At 38.3% G+C, this 11,634-nt stretch overlaps 1 protein-coding gene across 1 annotated transcript in view; it reads left to right on the top strand.

Annotated features, from left to right (window-relative positions):
- PPP3CA (protein phosphatase 3 catalytic subunit alpha) overlaps window positions 1-11,512 on the top strand; it is a 328,633-nt gene extending 317,121 nt beyond the window's left edge. Inside the window, exons 11-14 of the mRNA XM_019525876.1 lie at window positions 1,968-2,052; window positions 4,720-4,817; window positions 7,623-7,652; window positions 10,885-11,512. Of these exons, the coding sequence (XP_019381421.1) occupies window positions 1,968-2,052; window positions 4,720-4,817; window positions 7,623-7,652; window positions 10,885-11,081 (410 nt within the window). The 3' untranslated portion in view covers window positions 11,082-11,512. The remainder of the gene's footprint in view (window positions 1-1,967; window positions 2,053-4,719; window positions 4,818-7,622; window positions 7,653-10,884) is intronic.
- The last annotated feature ends 122 nt before the right edge of the window (window positions 11,513-11,634 follow it).

An 11,634-nucleotide genomic window follows, 5' to 3' on the forward strand; every position in this document is an offset into this window, starting at 1 on the left:
GCCTGCTGATCCCCCCTAACCAGTTTATAACAGGCCACAAGATCCCCCCTCAGCCTTCTCTTTTGAAGGCTGAACAGGTTCAGGTCCCGCAACCTTTCCTCATAGGACCTACCCTGCTGTCCCTTGATCATACGAGTGGCCCTCCTCTGGACCCTCTCGGTGCTGTCCACATCTCTCCTGAAGTGCGGCGCCCAGAACTGGATGCAGTACTCCAACTGCGGCCTGACCAGTGCCGCATAGAGGGGGAGGATCACCTCCTTGAACCTGCTTAAGATGCATCTGTGGATGCATGACAAGGTGCAGTTAATGGTGTGATAAAGCAAGGAACAAGCCACAACATTATTACACAAAATATGTGTAATACCTTTGTGGTTGGTTACCATCAGGCTTTAAATTGCACATATGACCAGGCTAATCATGGCTCCAAGCCTTAGGAGGGCATGGGAACCTTTGACTTGCCTGCACTCCTCAAATGAGCCCTGATCAGCTGATTCTTGTTCCCAGTGTTGGGGGTGCATTGAAGTCCAAGGCTGCACAGTGTCACAGAGACTGGGAGCTCCAATCTGCTGTCCCTCCCAGCTGTGGAGGCACATTGGAGTCAAAGACTCTCTCTGCCACTGAAGCTGGGAACCCCAGTCATCTGGTTTGTCCTCCATGCTTCTGGGGCACAGCTGGAGTCAAGGGCTCCACTACTCTCTGGAGGCTGGGAATACAGATCAGCTGGCCTTCCTCACAGCCTCTGGTGTGCAAAGGAACCCTTGAGTCTACTTCACCTCAGAGGCTGGGAGTAGCAGTTGATTAGGGCTCCCAGCTTTGGGGGCTTATCAGAGCCCTCCACTTTGATATGCTGCTGAAGGTAGGAGTGGGGATCATCTGACTGGCTTCCTAAATGCTGGTTTAAGGGATCCCAGGTTTCTCCTGCACTGGCAATATGGCGTGATGGAGATCTGATCCCCAGTGCCACAATCGGACCTCCTGCCATGCATGTCTAGCATACCAGGAAGTGCAGTTGTTGGGATTATGTATCAGAGCCCATACTCAACATTTGCCAGAGACCATAGACTCTAATGGGCCTCTTCCCAACAGCCCTTCTTCATGGAACTCTATCCAGTTATTGAGGAAGCCATATGCCTCCTGCTCTTCCCATATAGCCATGCATTCGTTTTGAGGATTCATATGTCCTAACTCAGCCTCTTCCCTCAACTGTGAGAATTCAAAAAACACCCAGGCCCTGATTCCTCTTTGTTCCCAGAACTGTATAGTCGCTGTTTTGGGGCCGTACCTGTTAGTGTCTCTAATATCCATAATTTCTGAATCAAAGCTAGGGTGACTTGCTTATAGTTCTTCAAAAGTAGATGGAAGACCTTTTTTTTTTTTTCCTCAGGGAATGATACGACTGATTGAAATACATGCTAAAATCCATTAAATAGCATGGTTTGCAGTGCCAGTTGTGTCTAATGAAGTGGAACCAAAATTAGGTAGCATTTTGTATCTTCACTTAAAATGGCAAGATTAAGAAATAAACTCTATCTGCACCATTACTGTAAAATGTTTCTAGTTAAAAACTTTAAAATATTTCAAGATATGGACAGTGTTCTTAACTGGATACCTTTTGTAGCACCTTGAATAACTAGTTTTTAAAAACCTTGTCTTTATGATCACATGACAAACTGTTGAAGCACAATATTAACATAAATTGATGAAACCAAGTTGCTTTAGTGTGCATCAGGGAAATAATCGCACCTTGAAAGGATACTATAATGTGATGTTCAAGTATGATGGAATAGTCTTCAACTGTAAGTTGTTAAAATCAACAAAAGTGGCTATTTAGTTTGTCAAATCACATGCAGATAGTTGCTCTGAGTATACTATTATATGAGCCTTCTAACATGTTTGTAATCAGAAAACAAAGTAATGATATTGTGTTTATGTCACTATAACTTCTATTTTATGTGTTTTTTACATAGGAGCAACTGCTGCAGCACGAAAGGAAGTCATAAGGAATAAGATCAGAGCAATAGGAAAAATGGCCAGAGTTTTCTCTGTGCTAAGGTAGGACTACCTGTTTTGATAATGAACCATTTTTTTCATGGTCATTTAGAGCAGTCTGTTATTTAAACTATAAACATTTTCTGATGTTTTAATATGCCACTTAAATACAATATATTGGAACCTTTTAAAAATGATTTTATCTGACAAACATTGCTGCTATACAGCTTCTCTGTGAGAACTCAATTGCCATTGTTTTGAAATGTTATGACTTTCCAAAGCATAACTGTTAAGCATTTTTAAAGTGTTTTAAAATGCAAATTCCTAACATCTTTTGTTTTTAAGTACCTTTCTCTCCATGTGTAGAATTCACAGTTAGCCACTCTGCCACAAGACTTAAATACAGAAAGAGTATGTTAAGCATTACGTGTCTCATTAAAAAGAAAACCTGCTGTCACAGTTTGTCACCCTTTACTGTTGCTGCAACTTTGAATATGATTAAAGATGAAAGCATTGGGTTCATTTAACTAAAACTCCAGGAAATGAGCACAAACAGTAGCAACTTGTTACCCTTCATCTGCACTCCTCCACTAACACACGAGCGAGAGTAACTAATTACTACCTATTGTTTAGAACTTTCCATCTGATGTTTCTAAGTAGAATAGAAAACACGTACTGTGCTATTCTTAAGTGTGAATATAGAAAATATACTTCTTCTCAGCAAAAGGACTTTTTTTTTGTATTCCATACCATAATTTCCAAAACTAGATTCTTTATCAGCCAGATTGTGTTGCTGAGTATCTCTTTAAACATGTGGCAGATGCAAAAAAAGTCTAAACTAAAACCAGTATAGGAAATTAATTTTGGATGCTCAGCTCATTTATTTCATATTTAATATTATACTAATGCAGTAATTCTCAACCAGACTGCTGCAGCATCCTGAGGTGCAATGATATCCTTTTAAGGGTGTTATGGGGAGCAATATCAGTGCTGTTAGGTGTGCACACTCCTACACATTATTCACAAGATAAACATGGAGATTTCAAATAGAAATTTGTAGTGTCAGAACCATTCTGACTTGCTGTGGTCTTTTGGAGTTTTTTGCAATAGGGGAATTTCTTTTTTTCCATTGTCAAAAAATCAAGTGAAATTAGTTTTTTAAATGAGGTGTGCTGCTAAATTTAATACACTTAGAAAAGTTATGGAGGTTTCCTTTGCATCTAAGCATGAGAACCATTTTGTACAGTACTAGTGATTTATATTGCATGGCAAATATTTTCAGAAGCAGCTTGTGGCCTTCAGCAGGGAATGAGAGATATGGCTCACTTTTGTGTGCCCAATATGAAATGCCATAAAGAAATCTGATTTTTCACTGTTTCGTCACTTTCAGAAAATTGCACTGTTCTCAAGGTATTTCAAGTAAGACAAAATTTGTAGCTCCCTGATTGCAAAGACGGCAAAAGAGTGAAAAGGAGAATAGAAACAGGAAGATTCATTATTGCTACCCTCTGTAGCAGAGACAGATGCATTTCAGCATCTTTGCATGGCCTAAGCACACTTACAATTGTATAGGAGGAGAGAAGATTTTGGGTTCTGAATCTGCAAGCCATTGAGGATGAGGAGGTCAATGGAAAGCGAGAGCACTCAGCACCTGACAGGAACTGTTCAGACCTTTACAAAACTGGACCTTTGGTATATCCATCACCTCTGCGGTGCTCCAGACCATCAGCTGCTACTCTGCATGGGCCAGATTGAGAGATGAGGCAGTTGAAGTACCTTAGGGATGACAACTTCTTGTGTTCTCTGTCTAGTGTGATGGAGAGCAGCAGAGTGGGGGTGCCCTCAGAGCAGCCTCACTGCCTCATTTCTGTGTTTGGCATCAATAGAGTGGGAGCAGGTAAATGGAGTATGTTTTTCAGCAGAGCTCTCAGAGTGTCAGGAAAGCTGTGATGACATACCCTTAACATCCCTGTAGAGCAAGCACAATGTTGACACACTTAAAATCTTGTTAGGTAAATCAACATGTACCAAATCACATTTATAGTCATAGCAATTAACAACATCACATGGGCCTATATAACTATAAGTATATCCTATATGTAGGACTATATATTTATATGATTGTATGTAGATCCCATATAGTGTAATAGTGAAGTCGGTTCTGGGCAAAAGAGGTCCCAGGCCAGACGCAAGGGGTATTTATACATGTGCTTCAGGAGTGAGAGGGGCACTCTGAGAGCTGATCTAATTAAAGTGCCCAGAGCATCACATATATCAGTGTCCCTGCACTGAAAAATTGTGGCAGGGGTGCTTTAACTATAGTTCGTTGAACAAGCTTTAGTTAAAGCGCCTCCATCACCATTATTCAGTGCAGGGACCCTGATATATGATACTGGAGTCTCTTGGAGCACAGTAATTGCCATGCTCCAGCAGACTTGATTAATTGCAGCATGTTGGAGCAGCCTCGCTGCATATGTAAAGGTGCCCATGGACCGCTCAAGCCCTCAAACAGGACTTAAATCAAACTCTAGCGGAGCTTTGTGCAAGTCACCTACACAGGAATAAATTTCACTCTTTTTGACTGGAGGGTTTGAAGATAACCATATGCATTAAATGACTCTGTCTGAGAAGGTAACATGGTAAAAGCATTTTCCTTGGTCCAAGCCACTACTGTTCCAAACCTAGCAAAAAAACAATGTTTTTTTTCCCTGCCCTCTCTCTCCTTTACAGAGAAGAGAGTGAGAGTGTGCTGACACTGAAAGGTTTGACTCCAACGGGAATGCTGCCCAGTGGTGTGCTCTCTGGAGGAAAGCAAACTCTGCAAAGCGGTAAGCACGTTTGTCTCTGTGAGCCATTATATGCATAAGACATTTGAGTAACTGCAGAATCCAAGGAAAATAATCTCAGTCTTCTCAGAAAAAAAAAGGTTAAATGTTAGAATAAGACATTTTACGGTATGTGAACATTTGTGAGGAGTTCATATAAGATGACTTTTTGAGACTTATACCCCACTGATTTGCAAAGAGGGGAAAAAAACACAAAAATAAACCAGACAAAAGTGATAGCCAAAAATGTACATATGAAGTATATGCGTATGCTTTCTACGCAATTCATAATTTCTTCTTGCCTGTTTAAAGTACTTTTTGATGCACAGAATTGGAGATTCAGCTTTGATAATGACACTTAAACCATATTTTTATCTGATTTCTTCTTCTCCCTCATTGCAAATCACGCAAGAAAATAGTTTTAGAATTAGAATTTATCTCCTGGCTGTACTGAATGATGATACATGAGGTATATAAAATAGAGCAGTTGCACAATCCACTTTAATCTGAAGCGAGGGAGCAATCTATTAACATCATGCTTGCTAGGTATGAAAAAAGTTTTTTTTTTTGTTTTGTTTTTTTGTTTTTTTGTTTTTTTTAAATGATTTTTATCTCAGTTTTGTACTGAGACATGTTTTGTCATAGGAATGCACTAAGCCTGTAGTAGCAGTACACTTGATGCCTTATTCCATCTGGAATTAGCAACTGCAAAAGAATGTTTAATTTACTAATGTATGCTCTCTTTTTTCCTGTATTTACTATTGTACAATATATGCCATGCACCCAAGAATGTTTTACTTTTTTATGTTGTAGTTCTGCTGTCTGCATATGTCAAAAATGGAAATGTACTTTATATATTTTACGCAGTCTCAGCCTCTAACTTTCCTGTTTCCCTCCTGGAGTATTCTTTTGCTGTATTTTTCCCTTTTACTGTCTCTTTTCTCTTATCTAGAAGATTCAGGTACTTTGTGGTAATTTTTTTTGGTGCCTTGTGTGTTACACAGATAGTAACGTTCTGCTTTGAAAATGCTGCAATATGATTTACCAGAATGTCTCTCTCAGTGTTACAGTGGGATTGTGTCTTTATCCAGGCTGTTCTCAGTATCGTTCTGTTAGATTTGTCAGACAATTTGGACCAAGGAAAATGCTGATGTTACCCTGACAAAATATTAGGAAACAAACTAACTTTTAGTATATTACCAAAAAGTTGTTAAAATGGCTAAAATGAAAATCCCCTCATACTGCAGTATTCTGGCTTAGTAAAACATTACTATACACAAACTATTACATTAATTAACACGTAGTACACCATTCACCAAATATTCTGAAATCTACATAGTTTCTGTTCAGCACATTTTCATAATACTTTGTTTTAACAGAAAATATGACCAATATGTTCCGTGGAAGTACACATTTTAGTCATCGTCATTTATGCCTAATGTGTCAGTGCTGGTTTGGATCCAGTTATTCATCTTAATTTCTTCTCACAGTGGCTATGTTTCTTTTTTTATTTTGTTTCTGTTTTGTTTCCATTTTTTTAGATGTGTCATCTTACTTTGTCGTGTGAGGGGTGTAGACTCACCTTGGTGCATGTGGATTACCTCTGGTAACTTTTACATGCAGCAAGATGACAATATACATCTTAGCATTGATCTCAATCCATATTTAATATCAAAGCTACAAAAGCTTGTTTGGGGGGAAAAAACCCTTCTGATTTGGGGGAGAAAGGATTGCATTTTGATCTGTTTTCTGAATAAGCAGATTTTTTTTTTTTTATAAATGTCTTGGCTGCTCCATTGGTAAGTTAGATTGCATTTTCTGACTGCTTCAGCTTCTAAATCTGGCTGTAAGAACAAATGCAAACCGAAATTGAAGGATATGATTTGAATTGCAAACTACCAGGAAATTTGAAAATTGGTTATTTTTAATAGTGACTTAAAAAAACCCCCACAAAACAATTATGGCCTGCAGTGTGCACATAGCACTGCAACAGCTTTCTAATGATTACATTTTTATCTCTTACCCAGCTGTTGTGTTTTCACTACCTGCAGCTTTTAATCTCACTATTACCTCTACTTTTATTAAATATCAACTGATTTAACAGACGAAAATTATTTTGATCAGAGACATGGTATTATAATGAGGGAAGTGTGCAGATAAAGGTACATTGAAACCCAAGCTGGTTTGTGAGTAAAAGAAAATGTACTTGCATTAACCCCCTGTTCAGTTGGGGCTGGGGTGGGGTGGGGTGGGATTCCAGGAGAGAGAGCAAATTACAAGCTGTAAATTTTATACTTTCCTCTTAAGTGGCATTCCAGTCCTGTGTAGTACTAGTAGCATCTAGTGCTCTCTAAATGAAGATCTGAAATAGTATGAATTTCTTCTTCAGGCTTTATGCCACTTTTCCCCCATCCCTTTCTGGATACCCACAAATCAGGCTGCCACAGTCCTAAATGCCACGGTCATTTTACAGTACACTTTGTAGGTGAGATGCACAATATGGAAAACATTTTTCTTTTGTCAATTTTTTTGAGCTGAAAGAAAAAAAATGTTTCTCTCTTTTTTTAAAAAAAGTTTAATTTGCAAATCCTTCAGCTTCCAAAAACTATTTCTGTAGCTCAGTCAAGCCTGCAAATTATACTTATTCTGTTCTTTGTGTAGCATTTCTGTGTTGTCTTTTGTGCCAAAATCCAGCACTTACAGTAACATTAGTGTATTAGCTCCTTTGCTATTCACTGACTTGTTCTTAGAGTTAAAATCCTCTGCTCATTTTTCTCATTCGTTTTGCTACCCCTTTCTTCTCTTCAGCTACTGTTGAGGCTATTGAGGCTGATGAAGGTAAATTAGCCAGTCCCCTTTCTGTTGTTCCTACAACAGATAAGGGCTCTGCTGGGTGTATTCATTTTGCTGTAGCTTGTACAGAGTGTGTGGGTGTTGGGCTAACAATTGTGGCTCGGTATTAACCAAAGTGTACTTGCTTTAAAGGGGAAAGTGCTTTTTGTTGTTGTTTTTTTTCTTTTTTTAAAGTTATGATGCTGTTCTAATTTGTGTACATTAAACTTAAGTACTAAGTAACGTCATGAGCCGATGAGGAGACTTGTATTTCAGCTAAAAGGGGACACGACACGGCAGCTGTTAATAAATTGCTCTTTGACACATAGTGCATGAGCAGTATTTGAAAGGCTGAATCATTTCTCTGGCCTCAAATCGTTTTCGATCTTTGATAAAGGAGACCAACACACAGCTTTACAAACATGGTGGTGGGGGTTTATTCCTGGGTTGGGGGAGGTTGGAGGGGGGTTTTGACTGGGGTGGGGGGAGCACTATAAAAAGCAGTTTTTGAGTGAATCTTTTTGGTACAGTTCAATATGTTTATGTCTCTTTAAAAAGTAAAATACCATGAGACATTTGTCTGCCAAGATGTCAGTTTCTTCTACTAGTGTCAGTTAAAATACTGGGTATTTACATTAGTGCAACCGTTAACACCAGCACCATCATAGCTACAGATTTAAAATGACTGGCTGCCTAAGAAGGTTTCTGAATGTTTACTCTTGCAAACTTTGTTGCTTTCTTAATGATCTTTTAAATTTAAATCCACATGTGATTTCTTTAACAATAAAGTTAAGATCGATTTACAACTGAAATAAGTATGTGCGGTTTGCAATCGGCAATGCAAAGTTTTGGAAGAAGAATTTCAAAGTTCCCCTTTAAAACAAAATTCTTCAGTTGTATTTTGTTCTTGCCCCCTTAAAAAACGTGTCTTTATTTAAAAAATAAAAATAAAAGATTTCATGATCATGGTTCCTTGACGCGGTAAAAGTGCCTTTTGAGCACCTGAATTTGTTTTTGATCTTTATAAAGCAGCAAACAAAATTATACAACAAATAAGTAAGAGAAAATACAACTGCTTTCTAAATAGCAGTGATTGAGCTGCTATTTATGTTGGAATTATCTATTCCTATTGGCAAACTCTAATCTGCAGTGTGCATTCTCGTTGACAGTTTGGCTGTTTTCTGTGATTTCTGTGACTATGTGTCGTGTTTAGTATCCTCTCAATGTAAACTGCTAATACTCGTTGTCTGACCAGCAACTACAGCAGAGCACATTCTTCAGCACTAAGGTTTATAACATGTCTGCTTGAAATAAAATTGATAGAAAGTGAGCCCCATTCCAGGAATATTCATTCTTCAAGTTAATTCTTGATTTGCCATTATCACTAGTTAGCCACTCCAAACATAGCTATTTATTTACTGGTTGAAATACAGCAATCCAATGCTGGATGAAAGGGTACATCTTTCTATAATTCAAGTAAAAAATATCATCACCAAGGCTTCATCAATCAAGTGCTCACAACCACTCCTGGGAGAAACATCTCTCAGGGTCAAGTCCCAAAATGGGACCAAGTTAAACAAAGCTATCCATTAAACACTCGCTCTCAGGGTTTGGCATGGGTGCTCACTAAGCATTTTTATTTTTGTGAGAGAATTAAAGAAAAATTCCAAATATTTGATGTAGGCCTTTATTTTCACTACCAGCCCCCTGCCCCCTTTGATTAACTAATCACCATGTTTTTTTTCCTCACTAAAACGATACATGCTAAAAAAATCATGCACCTCAAATTTTACCTGAAGTATGAAATGCTCATAAAATTGCTAACAAAATTAATCATGAGGAACAAAGGGAGTCTACACACTTGCACAGGAATGGTTGGCAAAATTTCAGCATGAAAATGCTTTCCCTGCTCCTTGCAAAATTCAGGGAGTGGTATATTGGTACCAGGCCTGTTCAGGGGGGTTTCAGAAGCAGTAAGAGAACCGTGTGTCACTTTAGTGATGGGCCAGCTTGTGAAATGGAAAAGAATAGTTCTGTATAGCAGGATGTGAGTCTGCTGTGTCCCAATTTGGTGGAAAATCCCTAGATGAGGGGGGAAAATCTGGAAATCAGTCTCTCTAATTTCCTAATCTCTCTATCCCAAAGGAAGTTTTCAGGTTCCTGGTACTAACACACCATCTCTGCTGTGTGGCATGTTATGAGAAAGGCATTACCAAAATGCAACCAACGTTCTGGAGATTCATTAGATTAATTTGGTTTTGATTAGAAGAGAGAAAAACACACAAGAGGCTACTGTAAATTATATTAAAAGCTGTCAGCAGCTCTTTGCCTATAGTGCCTTTTTCTCTTCTGTTTATATAGAGATACCTTCAAAAAGAAGTCCTATAATGAAACAGTTATATTGGATTCTACAGAGACTTTTGCTTAGTCTGTGGATACCTGCTGAGATCAATGTGGAATTGTTAGTGTCATTGCTGAAGGACAGATTCATTGACTTTTTAAATTTAGTTACTGGGTCCTATGTTGATATATTTTCAAAGTTAAGAGGGGCAAATGCACCACAAGAATGATATTCTTAGTCCATGTCACACTGAATTACTGCAGTTTAACCAAATTACTTTCTAGAGCCCAAGGGATGTCAGGAAAGGTTACTGTTCTTGAGCAACACGTGAGCAGTTCAGCTGAGATAAAAAGTCTGCAAAGCCTTCTGAAAAGAATGCTAGAGCTGCCCCTGTTCGGTAGCTGTAATGTGTGTTCTGCAAACTGATCACACAGCATTGTTCGCTGTTTCTTATTGGCCCAATCTTTAAATCTTCATTCTGTTCTTACTGAGAAAAAGTCCTTGGAAGTCTGTGGGAGTTTTGCCCGAGTAAGGAAATTAAGGCTGAGGACAGTGTTTGTAAGGCTTCAATTTATTTATTTTTTTAAATATAGGTAGACAGTGCTTTTGGGCATTGTTCCTGATTCCAGTTATAGCCTTATAATATTTTAAGCTGAACCCAGGTGGACAACAAAATATTAGAAGTTAATCTTGATGAAAATACTTTTGGATTGCAAGAGAGACATTAGTTGTTAACTCATTAGCTCTCCAAATATGGTACAAAGTCTATTGTGTTGTCAGATTTTGTCATTTTGTTCTTCACAATGAAGGAATTTCTAACTCATTGACTGTTGATAAAGTGGTGAAATGTCAACAGGTTTACTTTGCTAATTTTCTTTTTAATAATCCTTTATTTAGCTATCAAAGGATTTTCACCGCAGCATAAGATCACTAGCTTTGAAGAAGCGAAAGGCTTAGATCGAATTAATGAGAGGATGCCTCCTCGCAGAGATGCCATGCCATCTGATGCCAACCTTAACTCCATCAACAAGGCAATCTCCACAGAGACTAATGGCACTGACAGCAATGGCAGTAATAGCAGCAATATTCAGTGACCATTTCCTGTTTTGTTGAGCTGCAGGGCATGATGGGATTACTGCACATCAGCAGTTGGATGTTCTTGCCTCTGATAATAGCTTACTTGCTCTGGGGGCCAGGTGTTGGATTCAGTTTACAATATCATCTATGAAGAGATAGTAAACTTTATTTTGGTGGGTGGGGTGGGGGTGGGGGCGAAACACCTCCTTTGGATATGCCTTTAAAATGCTTGTAGAAAAATGAAAGCTAATGCTGGTATATATTGCAAAGTTAGGGGAATGAACATGTTTTCCTACTGCATTTGGGAACTTCTAGATATGTTACTGAAAGGCCTTTTATTATGTTACTGGACATGAAAACTTTGTTTAATTTCTTACTAACTATTGTACGTTTACAGTTGCAGCACTAAACATGGATGACATCAAAACATTTTTAACAAAATGATGTACAAACTAAATAAGGACTATTTATTGATAATGTTTTGCTACTCTTGTCAGACAATGGCTATAAAATAAATTAGGCAGTCTTTAAAATATATATATAAAAAAAAGAATGTTGCAAAAGTAAAGC

The sequence above is a fragment of the Gavialis gangeticus genome, unplaced genomic scaffold (genome assembly GCF_001723915.1).
Source record: "Gavialis gangeticus isolate Ggan-Ray unplaced genomic scaffold, GavGan_comp1, whole genome shotgun sequence".
NCBI lineage: Eukaryota > Metazoa > Chordata > Crocodylia > Gavialidae > Gavialis > Gavialis gangeticus.